Source organism: Lactuca serriola, chromosome 4 (genome assembly GCF_051521515.1).
Source record: "Lactuca serriola cultivar US96UC23 chromosome 4, Lser_US96UC23_V15, whole genome shotgun sequence".
In the NCBI taxonomy this organism is placed as follows: domain Eukaryota; kingdom Viridiplantae; phylum Streptophyta; class Magnoliopsida; order Asterales; family Asteraceae; genus Lactuca; species Lactuca serriola.
Window position 1 is genome coordinate 40333637 of NC_136411.1, and position 16935 is coordinate 40350571.

At 33.9% G+C, this 16935-nt stretch overlaps 1 protein-coding gene, 1 long non-coding RNA gene and 1 other non-coding gene across 4 annotated transcripts; 1 reads left to right on the plus strand and 2 right to left on the minus strand.

Moving 5' to 3' along the window:
• Window positions 1–2171: 2171 nt before the first annotated feature.
• LOC145103372 (U6 spliceosomal RNA) lies at window positions 2172–2275 on the minus strand. The gene has a single exon (XR_013706466.1). It is a non-coding gene; the product is annotated as a U6 spliceosomal RNA (small nuclear RNA).
• An 8991-nt stretch (window positions 2276–11266) lies between these two features.
• Window positions 11267–13040, plus strand: LOC145101370 (uncharacterized). Of its 2 annotated transcripts, XR_013705635.1 has the most exons (4): window positions 11267–11480; window positions 11552–11783; window positions 12465–12586; window positions 12707–13040. It is a non-coding gene; the product is annotated as an uncharacterized LOC145101370 (long non-coding RNA). The 2 variants fall into 2 exon arrangements; XR_013705634.1 differs by lacking the exon at window positions 11267–11480 and having other exon boundaries at window positions 11489–11783.
• Window positions 13041–13675: 635 nt separating this feature from the next.
• Window positions 13676–15774, minus strand: LOC145098265 (uncharacterized). The gene is made up of 5 exons (XM_079035916.1): window positions 15310–15774; window positions 14798–15171; window positions 14437–14524; window positions 14328–14347; window positions 13676–14243 (listed from the first exon to the last, which is right to left on the minus strand). The coding sequence occupies exons 1-5, from the start codon at window positions 15772–15774 to the stop codon at window positions 13676–13678; spliced, it is 1515 nt and encodes a 504-aa protein (XP_078892042.1).
• Window positions 15775–16935: the final 1161 nt, after the last annotated feature.

Here is a 16935-nt window from a genome sequence, read left to right on the forward strand (position 1 = left end):
ATAAAATATATCAATTAAACGGTAAAAATATTATAATATAATGACTTAGTGGTTGTTTGTTTCATCTCTTAACCATTCAACATTCAACGTGTTTAGTTATTCTTTTTTTTCCTTACCTCTAAATAGGTCATAGCACCTCTTAACTATTCAACAAAACATACCTCTAAACAATTCAACCTTAAAAGTTTCCTTTCAAATCCATAACAAAAATCTTTCGATCCAATCTTAAAAGATTTCCTCTTTTCTCTTACCTAAAACCTATTTTTTTTTTTTAATTATTTATTTATTTATTTATTTATTTTTTACTACAGACGGTCATCCTCTCGTACAAGAAAAGTCATCAACATCTTCATGAAGCCCTCATGTCGTCTAACGTTGACCGCTCGCCTTCATCCTCCTTCCTCAAGGTCCTTTCTACTGTCCTCATTCCTTAAAGTCGCCATCTTTTGCCTTTTCTAAAATTGATTTTAAAGGCTTATTTTGCTTAAATATTAAAATAAGTTCTTATCTCCCCAAAGTTTTTATTGCCAAACCAAACCTTATTTCGTTTTTTTAGTTCAAAATTGCAAATTATAGTAGTCTTAAACAATAACTATAACGACATTGAAAAATAATCGATAAAAATTTCAATTGATCAACAAAAATCTGAATGCTTGCTTGGGAATAAAGTTATGATGTTTCATTTTGCTATATATAAAGTTGTTCAATGTGTTTAAAATTTTTGGATTTTAATAAATTTTGATTTTGGAAAGTTCGAATTTTGTAATTTTGTTACGAATAATATTATTTGTAATTTCGATAAATTATGATTTTGTTTATGCTTATTTGTGGTTGAATTTATTAATATGTGAATTATGATTAATTTTTTTTATTAGTCAAAATATATACAGGTGATGCACTTCTTACCATTCATATATATATATATATATATATATATATATATATATATATATATATATATATATATATATATATAATTTCGTTAGTTTTTATTTCTAAGGAAAATAAAAAATAAAAAATCATCATTCTAATTATATATTCTAATAGATTATTGTTAATGATAAAAATATTAATGTTTATTGAATAATTACATGCAAAATATCATTTGTATAGCATCAACAATAATGCAACACATCCATATTGCATAAATACATCATGTATGATAACATGAATGGACACCTTTTATTGTAGAAAAAAAAACGTTAATTTGATTTTACATGTTAACGAATTTCCATCCGTATAAGATTAATTTCAAAACTTTTATCGGATCAAAAACTAAGATGAGTCTCTTTCACCTCTTTAAATTTGTCTCATTTCAATCAGACGGACTTTGTTAAGTCATCGTTATGCTTTGCATCACATTTTTTCTCAAAATTTAGCCATATTTAAGCTCCAAAACTGAAAACCCCAAATGATTCATGATGGACTTTGGTAAGTCCTCATTCAGCATCATATCTTAATTAACTTAAAGATTAACTATTTACTCCACTATAAAATTGATTTACTTTATATCATCAGTTTTATATCAATAAAGTGCACCTTCTAAGATTTAAACAATAGATTTAATGAAATAAACATGATATTAGTTTTATGTTTTCTTTGTGTCTAAAGTAGTATTTTCAAATATTTAAAGTGAATGAGCTACTGGATATGCGTAAATTTTATTCTAACAAATTCCTAGAAGATGACATTAAACGCTTAAAACAAATCATTAAAATTATATTATGAATGTATGTGCAAATACAAGATTAGATAATTTGAAGAGGATTGAAAAGTTGATAATGATGAAGGTCCATAACAAACAAACAAACATTGTTGAAATTTTCTTTTGCAAAGTCCCGCAGAGCATGTATTTTTAAAAATAAAGTTCATAGATAATGATTTATACAATGATATCAAGTGTTTTTTTGAGGTTGGTTGACATAAATGAAATTAGGTGTTAGCTTATGAAAATATTAGATTTGCTAGTAAAAAAAAAAGAATTATCAATTTATTAATGATTGTTCTTCGTTGAAAAATATGTGCTAGATAATATATATATATATATATATATATATATATATATTGTTTTCAAAATATATGTTGTTTTTGGAATTGAACCTAATACCTTATATTTAGTTGTTAGTTTAAACCTCAATGTTAGTCAAGTGGGCTAATCTTAACTTGTAAAAATTTAATTAGATCGTTTCTCGATTTGTGTGCGTCATCCTTCTACAGGGATCATGCTAATCTTCTCTGTATCTTTTCAATTTTATCGGATGTGCCCGAATGGAGGTTTTCAAAACATATAAATTCATGATGAACATTTATAAGACATTGAGTTACAACTTTTCATTTATATTTCATATTTGGTATTAAAACTATACCCACCTTACATGATATTGTTCAAAAATCGGCATGATAATCAAAGTTTTGATTAGTTTGCATTATCATATCAAAGAGCCTTTGGCCTAGCAGTAAGGAGTGACTCTCTCAAATGAGAGGTCATGGGTTCAAGTCTCACTGGGAGACTTAGATGGTGTTTAGGATTAAATTATATATGAGTTTAAATTATAAACATGTATTTATACAATAAATGGTGGTATGAATTAATAGTGATAATTTAGACTGACTTATTTATAACTAAGGACTTAAATTACCTTTTATTTAAGAGACTGTTGAAACTTGAAAATGGGAGCGTGGCGGTCCAGGGAAGGGGTGGTTGTGACTGGTGCGTCATAAATGGTCCAATCTAAGATAGCCTATTCCACATTACGTACCCCTCATCCACTTGGACCTGTGGATTGGTCTCATGGACCACGATTTATTCTGCCACAAATCTATCAATGTATGGATCCTTTTCAGAATCAAATCAAATGAACAGATAATTTACTTTTTCTGAAAAAATGGTTTTTATTTAAGATATCTTACGTAATCAAGTTAATTACAAAAAGTAGCGTTAAATACGTATTTGTAAACGTCTAATATATATTTATTTAGAAAAAAAGCTATTGTGGACGTCTTCACGTCTTTAATAGTTTTTGAGCTACAAAACTAACAAAAAGATATAGACAAAATTACAAAATAAAATAACATTGATTGAGTTTTAAACAATCAATTCAATTTTTGTTTGTTAAGGATATATAATGTGTTATTTGACGGTAAGCATTTAAGAGCTTCTAACTTTTAAATTTTAATAAAACATTATATTTAAAGTACAAGTTTTTTGTTTTTAGTTTGAACAAAATCTTCTAAATCTGAAAATACTTCATTAACCGTTTAAAAAAAGTTATTGAGCTTTTTGAATTAGTTTTCAGAATTGCATTTTAAAATATATTTATATATTTATCTGTTTTAAATAATTATCATTTTATAATTTTATTTATATTTCAAAAACATTTAACTATTTTTGTCAAATACTCATATAACAAATAAAAGCTATAAGTTTCAGCTACCAGCTAGTTTTGTTAAACACGACGAAGATATGATGGATTTAGTTATTAGTTTCAAATATTGTAAATATGACTTGTTTCTTAGTTGTAATCTTGATTATATATATATATATATATATATATATATATATATATATATATATATATATATATATATATATATATATAGGGTTAGGTTATTTTGTTTTCACTATCTATTGTGTGCATGTATGATTGATTCTGGACCAATCATTTTAGTTATTTTAAGAAAGTAATTAATGCATATTACATGTTGAAAATATAATGGGTATTAATTACATCTTCAGCATTTAATATGCATTAATTACTTTCTTAAAATAACTAAAATGATTGGTCCAGAATCAATCATACATGCACACAATAGATAGTGAAAACATTTGAACCTAACTCTCTCTCTCTCTCTCTCTCTCTCTCTCTCTATATATATATATATATATATATATATATATATATATATGAGAAAAGTGAATATGTGGCTGTTATGTACCTAAGCTTAGGTATAGAACCTTTTAAACGACATAGTTTTAAACATAACAAATCCAATTTTTATTTTCTCTTAGTTTTGTTTTAATAGAATACCATTGAATTAAGTTAAATTATGGAATGAAAAAGATCAATTATATATATTTTATTGCAAATAGTTATTGAAGTTTATAGAGAAAATAAAAAACCAATATTTTTTTAACGAATATAATTCAAGCATTTTGTATTTCAATTGAAAAACTATATCGAATGATTTTGTGAAAAAATTGATTGAGGTATGATATGCTCTTCTTTTATCTTTTATTCTATTAATTTTCATTTAAAATTTAGTAGGATTGATTAAATGGTCACGACTTTAAATGCTTTTAAGTTCTTAGACACAATGAAGAAAAAGAACATAAATTTGATCGATTTAGTAAATCACATGATTAAGGAAGAATAGTAAAAGAGTTATCATGATTAGTTTGGATATAAATGGATTAAAACTATATTGTTTGGAGGGTTATATATATATATATATATATATATATATATATATATATATATATATATATATATATATATATATATATATATATATATATATATATATATATATAAGCTTAGGTACATGACAACCACATATTCCTTAAGCCCTATATATATATATATATATATATATATATATATATATATATAACTTTTGTATTAGCATATATTCTCATCAAATCATGGATATAATAAGAAACACTAAAATATTATTCCTTACATGACATCAACCTATTAAACTCGGCCCTACCTTCTTCCACACTTAATCCTCTTTCATGGCCGCCAATGACTTTTCTTCCTCCCCCAACATTGACACTTCCCTTCCTCTTGCCACATCCTCCACCTTTCAACTGAAAAGCTTTCCTCCCCCAACTATCTTCTTTGGAGAAACCAAATCCTTCTCTTTTTATCTTATAAAAAATTATTTGGTTACATTGTGTCACACCCCGAAAACCGAAGGCGGAAACATTCCCGAGGTTGACTCCACGTTGAGTATCAAATCCAATGCACATAGTAAGTAAAGTAGAACAACCATTACATTACATATAGAAAAGTTTTACATTTGTTTCAAAAGATATAGTTATACAATTGTGATACATAGTATAAACATAAACAAAACGAACGGGTCTTGTACGCATTCCATCCTGGATCAAGTGGATCTTCGGGTACCTGTTCTATCATTGACCTAAGAACACAAGCGGTTTGAAAATCAGCATAACGCTGGTGAGTTCATAAGTGGTTTTTGTTTTGTGAAAATGTTCATGTTTCCTTTCTGTTTCTGAAAATGTAACACACGCCAAGAAAATCCCACATTTTCTTAAAAAGGTTGGTTGTTGTTTCACATTATGTAAAGTAAAGTTGTACACTGAAAACACATTTACCCTTGTGAAAAATGTACATTTAGGTTATCTGTTTTGTTATACTGTTCTGGTTATGTACCAAAGGATTCCTAGGAAAGTCCCATACTTTCCTGATTGTATATTACCAATTGTAAAAGATGTAAGGTTATCCAGTTTGTTACACTTTTCTAGTTAGGTAAATGTTTTCCCCAGGAAAGTCCCATACCTTCCTAATTATTGATTACCGTATGTAAAAGATGCACTCTTATTAGACCTGGTTATGTACAAGGTTTCCCAGGAAAGTCCCATACATTCCTGAATGTTGGTTTCCAATGTGAAAGATGTTTACCGAAACCTGGTTTTCTATGTGAAGTGTATAAAGTTGTTCATTATTACTATAAGTAAATCTCTGTTATCCTAATTGCAAGTTCCATAACCATACAATAGACTAGATATGACAATAAGTAGTCCACATCACCTTATGACTTTCGTCATCCTTGAACCATTTCGGTTCGGCTGTAGCTAGCAGCCAGGTGTGGGGTAGTCAGCCCCGTATAGATCTATACACTCAAGTCACGCTCTCTAGTATCTTTATTATTTAGTATTTATCTAGTTGATTCTAGTTTCCTTATGCAGTTAGGGTTTCCCTTTACAAATATAGTTTCCTTTTTATCAGTTTAGGAGAGTCAATAAATAGGTTAGGGCCGACTCTTCTAGGGGAGGAAAAATTTTAGTGAGTCGTTTTCTTTTGTTTGGAGATCCCCTGAGTCTCGAATATCAGGCACCTATCTTTGGTTCTTAAGCATTAAGTTAAGATTGAGTTATTTTCTAATCAGTTCATATCAAATTGGTATCAAAACACTTTCCCGGAGTACTGTTCTCGACAACTGTTCATCAGAGGTACTGTTCACGCGGTTATTGTTCACCCAACACTGTTCACGTCGTTTGCTGCACGATGCCGAAACTCGACACCAGATCTGATATTGCTGCCCTAAATTTGAATAAAGATTCAGTCTTGGAAGAGAGTTCCTCATGGGATCGTATTGAGAAGATGGAGACGGAATTAGCAGAGATCAGGACCGAATCAGAAAGGCGTCAAACCTTAGCTGATCAGCGCCATGCAGAAGTTATGGCACTCCTGATTAAGGTGGCCCAACCTGCCACCCAATCGCCGCCCGCTGCCACCACAGATTTTCCGTTAGTCACGCAACTGTTGCCAATCATCCAATCATTACCACTACCCATCACCACCTACCGACCCATTATTCAATCGTTGCCACCCCCGAATTTTTCAATGCCACCTCCAAATCACCAACGCCTAGGAACAGGAGGGTAGCCACAAACCCTTATCATCTACACACAACCGCCCTAGATCACGTCAACGCTTCAATACGACGAACAGGGGTATCCAGTTCCTCCGCATAATATGCGTCCAAAATCTCGGTCAAGCAACTCCAAATTCCGAGCATATGCGGGGGAAGGTTGGGGAATCGAAGAACAGCCGGCCACACAACCCGTTCAAATGGGACCATACTTTGGGTCTAACCTAGGACATGGAGGGGGATGGGTCCCAAACGTGGATTATAGATTGAGAAAACTCAAGATGCAACTATTTGAAGGGGAAGATGTTTATAGGTGGGTTTATAAAGCAGAACGTTTCTTTGATATGCAAGGGTTGGCAACATCGGGTGAGAGACTACGTGCAGCAGTCCTATGTTTGGAAGGGCCAACACTGGCATGGTATAGATGGAGCGACACCCGGATGCCTTTCCAGTGTTGGGAAGATCTAAAGAATAGGTTGCTGGAACGTTTCCAGGCGTCACAGGAGGGTAGTTTGCAAGCACAATTTTTGGACATACAACAAAGTGGATCGGCCCGTGAATACGTGGGGCGTTTTGAACAGATGGCTGCACAACTTGAGGGCATTCAAGAGTCAATTTTGGAGGGGACTTTCATCAAGGGGTTGAAACCGGACTTGCGCAAGTCGGTTCGGATCTTGCAACCACATGGGTTGGGACAGACAATGAAGTTGGCACTTGTGGTAGATGAGAACGGAACTGGAACAATCACGCCGTCAGAAAAAGGAAGTACAAAAGTCAATGTGAACCGTGCGCTGGGCACAATTAAAACCACAACAACAGGAGCATTGACAACCCACACCCCCTTCCGACGAATGACTGACACAGAATTCGCGGACAAGAAAGCCAAAGGGCTATGTTTTCGCTGCAACGGGGAGTTCGGTCCAGGTCATCGCTGCCCAGAGAAAACCCTTCAAGTGTTGTTGGTGGATGATGAAGAAGGGGAGGAAGAGGAAGATGAAGAGAGAGAGACAGAGACAGGAGAACACGCAACAATTTCCAGGTTTCCACCTTGAGGACAAGGTGGATTTTCACCGAGGGGGTATTGATATGAACCGAGCGGATAAGTGGGATTGGGTCTATAATTTATGATTATTCTAGTATCTTTATTATTTAGTATTTATCTAGTTGATTCTAGTTTCCTTATGCAGTTAGGGTTTCCCTTTACGAATATAGTTTCCTTTTTATCAGTTTAGGAGAGTCAATAAATAGGTTAGGGTCGACTCTTCTAAGGGAGGAAAAATTTTAGTGAGTCGTTTTCTTTTGTTTGGAGATCCCCTGAGTCTCGAATATCAGGCACCTATCTTTGATTCTTAAGCATTAAGTTAAGATTAAGTTATTTTCTAATAAGTTCATATCAAATCCATCTGTTGCCAACCCTAAGCATATATTTGGGACTAATGATGGAGTTGGCAAGGCTTTTCTAAATATATCAAGCAAAGCATCAAATGATTTGATGGACCAACCACTTGTTGTCTTTAGATGTTCAACTGTAACAATAAATGAAAATTGTGAGTAACTTTGACATCCTTCATAAAGTTCCCGTTGCGATTCATCCATCAATCTTCGTAGGGCTTCTAAATCCTTCTCTAAGGTACATGAGGAATCACCACTAGCTTGCTAATTATCACCCCATTTACTTTGACCTATGTTATTTAACATCTCATCAAGGTCATCATCATTTAAGTCATCACTAGCCCCATCAACTTCATCAATTGATATATCATCATCTGATGTATCATATGACTCACCATGATATATCCACCTAACATAGATAACAACAATTCCCATTTTCATCAAATGTGAGAATATAGTTGTTCGGTTATGATGTCGAAAATTATTGCAGTTTTTGCAAGGGCATGGAACTTTTGACAACACTTCTCTATCGCGGTATGAAAAATTAAGGAATTCATTTACACCTAACTCATATCTTGGGTCCTTTGTCCTATGAACTATATTCATCCAAGACTTATCCATATGATCTGGTAAAATAAAAATTCCTGAAAATAGCATAAATGTATAATGACAGTGAAATAGAAAACTCGGGTGGGGTTGTTAAATTAAGCAATAAGCTAATCTAAATTTTGTATATGAGATAGAAACTAAAATGTACTGTAAAATCCCATATTTTCCTAAAATTTGGTTACCAATCTGAAATGTAATGTAAAAGATGTATACTGAAAACCTAGTTATCTTTGTGAAAGGTATTAGTTTTAACACGTATATAAAACTAATAAGTACAAAGTAAACTAGTTACTGAATCCATTATTACTAACAAGAAAATCTCTGTTATCCAAATTGCGAGTTCCATAACCATACGATAGACTAGATATGTCAATAAGTAGTCCAAATCACTTTATGACTTTCGTCACCCTTGAACCTTTCGGTTCAGCTGTAGCTAGCAGCCAGGTGCGGGGTAGTCAGCCCCGTATAGATCTATAAACTCAAGTCACGCTCCCTATCTAAGAGATTCTAGTTACAGAAGCGGTCCTCCACTCGCGTATCTCTGTGGAGTGTTCTCGAGGACGTGTCTCCAATTTATAGGAATAACAAATTTACTAGTAATAATACAGAAAGATCCTGTTACAAACGATCATCCTCCACTCGTGTATCTCTGTGGAGTGTTACCGAGGACAAAACAATGTACTAAGTTCATGTTCAAAGTTCAAAGATTATGCTTTTAACTGTTATAATGTGGAAAACCATTTGTGAAATATAAAACATAACATTTTATAACGTTTTTCACAAATAATACGATAAAGTGTTCTGCAAGTTCAAACGGTTGTTTGTTACGATTGTCAGTGTTAAAAACATATGAAATATGAAAAATAACACACATAAAACAAGTTTTGAGTACAAGTATTCCTTGTACTTTGCTTGTATTCCCCCCTGAAAACATTGAAAAACACTGAAAAAGGGTAGGGGTATGAACTCACTAAGCCAGAAAACGTGACGGTTTGGATGCTAAGTGTCGGTTCAGGGCTTGATAACGCGCGAGGTTCCTATGTAATATGAAATGATATACAAATGTATCTAATTAGACTCTAAATCACTAATTAGATATGATTATACACTCCAAGACACGAAAACACTTCAAATCAAGTGTTTGGAGTGACCCGGGTGACATCTATGGACGTATAGGGCTCAGATAATGGGTTTGCTCTTCAAGAGTAAACTCCTTATGGAGTTTTCGGCCCTAAGACCAATTCTACATGAGTTCACGGCCGTGAACTCATGGATGAGGGGTTTTATGATGCTAAAGGGTCAAATATCACTTAGGGAATGTTGATATGATTTAATCTAAGGCATAGGAATGAGTTAAACCACCAAAGGTATTACCAAATGGAGTTTACGGCTGTAAACTAGGAGTTTATGGCCGTAAGCTCCTATATATCCATTCCTTTCATGATTTGGTGGCCCTAGATCAATCACATGTGATTCAAACTAATTTTACAAGCCTTAGATTGGATTTAGGGCATCATTTGACTAGTGTATATGAGTTTACGACTCAGGAACCCATATTTGGGGGGTTTCCGGCCGTGAACTCCTATAGGGAAGGTTTTCATCATGTTTAAGGCCCCTAAATCGATTGTGGTTGATTCTAGACTTTAATCCAAGGCTATTGATGTGTTTAAATGGCATTTTAACACTTTAAATTGAGTTTACTGCCCATGATAAGGAGTTTACGGCCCAAGCATGTTCTTGGGCAGTAAACTCATGTTTACTCCCCAAAAGTTGAGTTCAAGGTGCTCTAAGTCTGTTCCATTAAGCCTTTAAGTCATTTCTAAGCTCCAAAAGTGATTTGGGAGGGTTTTTAGGCTCTAAAACCCAACTTATATGTGTTCACGGCCCAAGAGCATTCCAGGGCCGTAAACACATGTTTATGGTCCTAAATCATAGTTTGAACACGGATTTGGAAGCTGGAAAGGTTATACAACAAGTTAGGGAGGTTACCTTGATGAAATGGAGCTTGAATTTGATAATTTTGGCCAAGAAATGAGTTTGTAGAGAGAGAGAGAGTAGTGAGAGAGGGTGCAAAAGCTTCAAATGGAAGCCTTTTGCACTTTAAATATGTTTCAAGTTTGGGACATGGTGAAATTCTACCCGATACCGACGTTTGGCGAGGCTTTTGGTAGCACCCGATTAAGTTGCCGTAACCCGATATAAGTCGATTCTAAAATTTTTCCGATTACTAAAATGAGGTGTTATTATGAGTTCTAAACGCGTTAGGACACCCATTAAGTCATAATAGCAAATCTCAAATTTAATGACTTAATTTAATAACGTAAACGAAAACGAATTTGAAAACGACAAATTTATTAACGGAACGGGTTACAGATGACGGAACGAACTTCGGGTTGTCAGAAGAGTAATAATAGAAATCAAGTGGCCCATTATGATGCACCCTTTATGAATTGTCAAAATCATTTTTGTATATCTTTCTTAGCTTCAACAACTTTGTTTTATCGAAACTAGAAAATGAATCACAAGGACTCAAAGCCGCCATGTTCTTTATCATTTTGGAACATCATTTCGTGTCAAAATCATATTTGAAACATTTATTGGTGCGGTTTTCATAAAACCACATTAAACACTTATTTATTGATGTGTTTCTACAAAATTGCATCATTAAAAGTTCAATTTCCCTCCTAACATTTCGTTGTCGGGCGATTATTCCCCTTCAATTTTTTTCATTCTCCCGCGCCATGCCTTTCCTTCCAATACTTAGTTCTCTCATCTCTCACCCAAAGTGGCAGATGACGAAGACATGTAGATACCCACAACCTGAAGCATGAAGCAGGCGACTTCCTCCGCCAGCTCCGGTACAAAACTGAAAACCCTAATTTCGATTTTTCTCATTGTTAGTATATTTATGACTGTTTCTATTCTTAAGTTGTTAGATGTTTTGATTTATTGTGTCTTCATTGATTTTTTTGGTTCGTCGTATTCGCACTTCGAAAATCCCTCCCCTGTTTGCTTTCTTCTCTCGTCAACGTATTACATGGCGATCTCATCGATTTCTACTCACCGATGCAACAAGACAACATCCACTCTGGCACAACAAACCCTTTGAACGGCGTAATTTCATCAAGTCTAAACCTCCCACGGTTAAGTGGTTCAAAATGGTAAGTAATAATAAGCGTCTTCTATTGTCCTTTAATTATTTATATGTAGTCTTTCTTGGTAAAGATGATTTTGTGCTTACAACTACCAAGATCGGTGGAACCAAGGTATGATTTAGCTTTGAGCTTACCATTATGAATAATGCAGATATGTTTTGATAATTTGTTTTTTGGTTGATGGCCATCAAGTTTTCTATGGTGTTAGGGTTATCCATTGCACTCTATGTGTTTGTTTAAATGCTTAAGTCATATTCGAACAACAACAAGCACTTAATTAGCCTTTGTTATCTTTGGCCTTCTGCAACTCCTGATGTATTTTTTCACTAAAACAGCTCCCCTTTTTCATCTAAAGACAAACTTTTACTTTATGATTATTTAGTGTAATCAGTTTGACACTAAAGGTTATTAAAGAGTAGGCGGCACAACTTGTCCTGTTATACGAAAGAAGTTGGGTAAATTTGTTACCTATTTTGACTCTGTAGGCGGCACAACTTGTCCTGTTCACGTTTGAACACGAGGCACAGCTTGTCCATGTGAACAGATACAAATGGTCTTCCAGATAATGTTTTAGGAGTCATTCCCAAGATAACTGCATAGGATTAAAAATGAAATATTTTGTCTCAACAAAGAGGGTGGAACAAATTATAGCTAAATTAAAAGTTTATAAATTGGTCTTGTTGACAGGTGGCATTGTCCAAAGATCTTTGTCATTTGACAACACTATGTTCTGGGGAGCTTCAAGTTCCAAGGCATGATTTGCATGGTTTCCATTGCTTAACACTCGATACCTCAATACTCTTTAAAAGGTTACTATTAAATTTACCGATTTACTTATCATTATACTACAAAAAACACATATATTAAGAAGCATCTTAGTGATTTATAAACCAGAAAGTATTTATGACAATGATTCTTAATTGTTGTAGGAGAAATGAGCTTCACCAGTTGCTCAACAAGCTTCAAAATTTGGGATAAAGCTTTCATTGATGAAAGGTTATTATTATCAGGGTCTTAAAGCGGATAATGAAGGTTTGTGGGACTGGAAATGATCTTTAGGTTATTGTTCTTGAACATTTATAGGTAAGAATAAGATTGAGAAACAGTAAATAGGAATGAAAAATGCAAGAAGACTTTTTTTGAAGTAATAAAATTGTTTAGAGTTAATCTAGGGATAGCTTATCCAATGCCTTAATGTACCTCTCAAGAGCTATAGGAACAAGATCTTCAAGGCACAATGAGAACTACATGTATATTTAACAAGCTACTGATTAGGTTTAACGATAAGATAATAGATATAAATATGTAGTCATCATTGAGATGAAAAAAAAAAGAATTCAAACTAAAGTTCAAATCAATACATACTTATTATAATCTTTTTATCTCACAAATAAAATGTTACCTTTTCACTAGAGACAATCGTCTTTCAACTGATGCAACTCTGAAGATGCTACAAGAACAAATGCTTAAATAAATTAGTGAATAAATGTGTTTAATCATACATCATCAAGGTATGAAGAAATAAGATAAAGAAATGAAATCAAACTAAAGATCAAATAAATGCATACTTATATTGTAGATAAATTGCATTAATAAGAAAAGGGAAGTACATTATTGTTGTTATTCTAATCTTGAAAACAACACAAAGGCTGAGCTTTTATTCTGAACTTGAAAAACAGCAAAAAGGCTGAACTTTTATTCTGAACTTGAAAAACAACATAAAGGTTGAACTTTTATTTTGAACATTTATTCTTTTGCTACCATTTTATTTATGCCTTCCATTGCACCTGTTTAAGTAATTGTAAAATCTATGAGTAAAAATATTTTTATCGTATTCCCTCATTTTGTTGGACAATTGATTCATTATCCATTTTAGCATAAAAATATAAATATCTTTACTAAGAACGGGCTCTTGTCCTTGATGTAGTTGCCTTTGTACATGTTTTTTGAGTTATGTCATGCAATGCAATGGTTAAGGCATCCACCACTTCCAATGGGACATTATCTCTTGTTAAGGATAATTGGTCCATATTCAAATCAACAGTTAGATTTAGATGTGCCTCTTGTTCTTGATGTACTTCTTCCATCGTTACATTAACAACATACAATGCACGAGGGGCACTACTTTGAACCACATACCAATTTTTGCCCAATTTTAAATTTGGTGCATAAAAATCTTGTTTGGCTTGTGATGCAAGTATGTATGGTTGATCTATGTACCATTTTTTGGATGTATTCACACTTCTAACTTTGGATTCTTTGTCAATGCTTAGCCCTTTCTTATCACCGACCATAAACCAATTACACTTGAATACTAACACTCTTTTATTTTCACCCAAGTTTTCAATTTCTAACACTTCTTGTAATATCCCATAAAAATCAGTAATGTTTTCCCCATGAACACCTTGCACTACAACTCCGCTATTTTGAGTTTTTCGATTCTTCTCACAACTTTGTGTGTGGAACCTATACCCATTGACCAAACATTCACTCTACTGGTTGACATAACGTGATGGACCATGCGACAATATACGAGTTTCGTTTTCAAACAATTGTGGCCAAGAATTAAGCTAAATAAAAATATATAACATATTAGTTAACAAGAGTTTAAAACTCCCATATTAAATTTTAAAAAATAAACATCAAATGTAGTTCTTACACGTTGGTGAAGCCATGATGCAAATTGTTTTTCATGACGTTCATTTACATTGTCAGAGTTTTCTTCCTCTAGTTCAACTTTGTGTGAACTAAAAAGTTAAAAATTAAGACTTGTTATTATATGAAAGAAATGAAAAATATCATTACAAAGAATCACTTACTTTATTAGTTCCTTTATTTCATCACAATTGTTTAGAATATATGTATGAATCTTCTCCAATTCATTTTCACTCAAATCCTATGCTTTTGGACTACCTAATGGGCGCCCTTTGCATGAAAAAACGGAAATTTCACCATCGCTACCCATCATTTAATTGTTGCGCTCAACCTTATTGAAATGCGTGTCAACGTTATTTAAATACATAGAACAAAAATTCTGGCATTCTTTGTCTATGTATCTCTCATCAATACATCCTTCTGGACGAGCTTTTTTCTTGACATATCCTTTTAAAGTACCCATTTTCCTCTCAAAAGGGAACATCCAACGGTATTGAGGTGGGCCTACAATCTTGGCTTCATATGGAAAATGAATCAAAAGATGAACCATGATGTCAAAGAATGATGGAGGAAATATCCGCTCCAACATACATAATATGAGAACAATTTTTGCCTCTTGTTCCTCTAAAACATCTAGGTACATACTTCGTGTGCATAATTTCTGGAAACACTTGCTGAGTTCGTACAACACAAGTCGAACTTCCTTTGTCAAACAACCCCTAATTGATAAAGGCAACAACTGTTGGATGAAAACATAAAAGTCATGACTTTTCATGCGTGACAACCGGAAGTCCCCCCCCCCCCCCCCCCCCCCCCCCCTTATTGCATCTAGATATATTCGAGGCAAATCCATCCGGAACTTAAGTGACTTCAAGACTTCTAATATCTTTCGTTTCTCTTCCTTTGTTAAATGGTAGCAAGCCATAGGCATTATAAATGAATTGTCATCTGGTTGTAAATGTAAGTTCTTCTTTAAATCTTTATCCATCAAATCCTTGCGAGATTTCCATGTGTCCTTTGTTTTATTCTTAATATTGAACAATGTGGCTATCAAGCTTTCTGTCACATTCTTAACAACATGCATGATATCAATGTTGTGTCTCAATTTTAGTTTAGACCAATATGGAAGCTTAAAGAACACACTTTTCTTTTTCCATCCTTGTTTGTCCTCTCTAGACTTACATTTTCTAGAGTTAGAAAACATATCAACGTCAGCCAAAATTTTATTTCCAGACTTTGGTGTCAATGGTTCCCGCATATCTACCGTCCCATCAAAGTTCTTTTTATCCCTACGCCTTTTGTTTGAGGCTGGCAAGAATCTTCGATGACCTATATAGCACATTTTTTTTACTATGAGTCAAGTAACGAGATGATGTTCCATCCATACATGTAGGAAAAGCATTGTAACCCTTAACACTCTAACCAGAGAGCATACCATATACTGGAAAATCATTTATTGTCCACAAGGGTTGCTCGTAATGTAAAAGTTTCATTTCTAAGTGCATCATAAGCATTTACACCAACCCATAACTCATTTAGTTCGTCAAGTAGAGGTTGCAAGTAGACATCAATATTAATGCCAGGTGATAAGGGACCTGGAATCTACATTGGCATGAACATATATGGGTCTTTCATACATTTCCATGGTGGAAAATTGTACGGTACAACAAAGACATGCCATATGCTATGTGAACTACTTAAGTTACCAAATGGATTGAATCCTGATATGAACCGAGCGGATAAGTGGGATTGGGTCTATAATTTATGATTATTCTAGTATCTTTATTATTTAGTATTTATCTAGTTGATTCTAGTTTCCTTATGCAGTTAGGGTTTCCCTTTACAAATATAGTTTCCTTTTTATCAGTTTAGGAGAGTCAATAAATAGGTTAGGGCCGACTCTTCTAGGGGAGGAAAAATTTTAGTGAGTCGTTTTCTTTTGTTTGGAGATCCCCTGAGTCTCGAATATCAGGCACCTATCTTTGGTTCTTAAGCATTAAGTTAAGATTGAGTTATTTTCTAATCAGTTCATATCAAATTGGTATCAAAACACTTTCCTGGAGTACTGTTCTCGACAACTGTTCATCGGAGGTACTGTTCACGCGGTTATTGTTCACCGAACACTGTTCACGTCGTTTGCTGCACGATGCCGAAACTCGACACCAGATCTGATACTGCTGCCCTAAATTTGAATAAAGATTCAGTCTTGGAAGAGAGTTCCTCATGGGATCGTATTGAGAAGATGGAGACGGAATTAGCAGAGATCAGGACCGAATCAGAAAGGCGTCAAACCTTAGCTGATCAGCGCCATGCAGAAGTTATGGCACTCCTGATTAAGGTGGCCCAACCTGCCACCCAATCGCCGCCCGCTGCCACCACAGATTTTCCGTCAGTCACGCAACTGTTGCCAATCATCCAATCATTACCACTACCCATCACCACCTACCGACCCATTATTCAATCGTTGCTACCCCCGAATTTTTCAATGCCACCTCCAAATCAC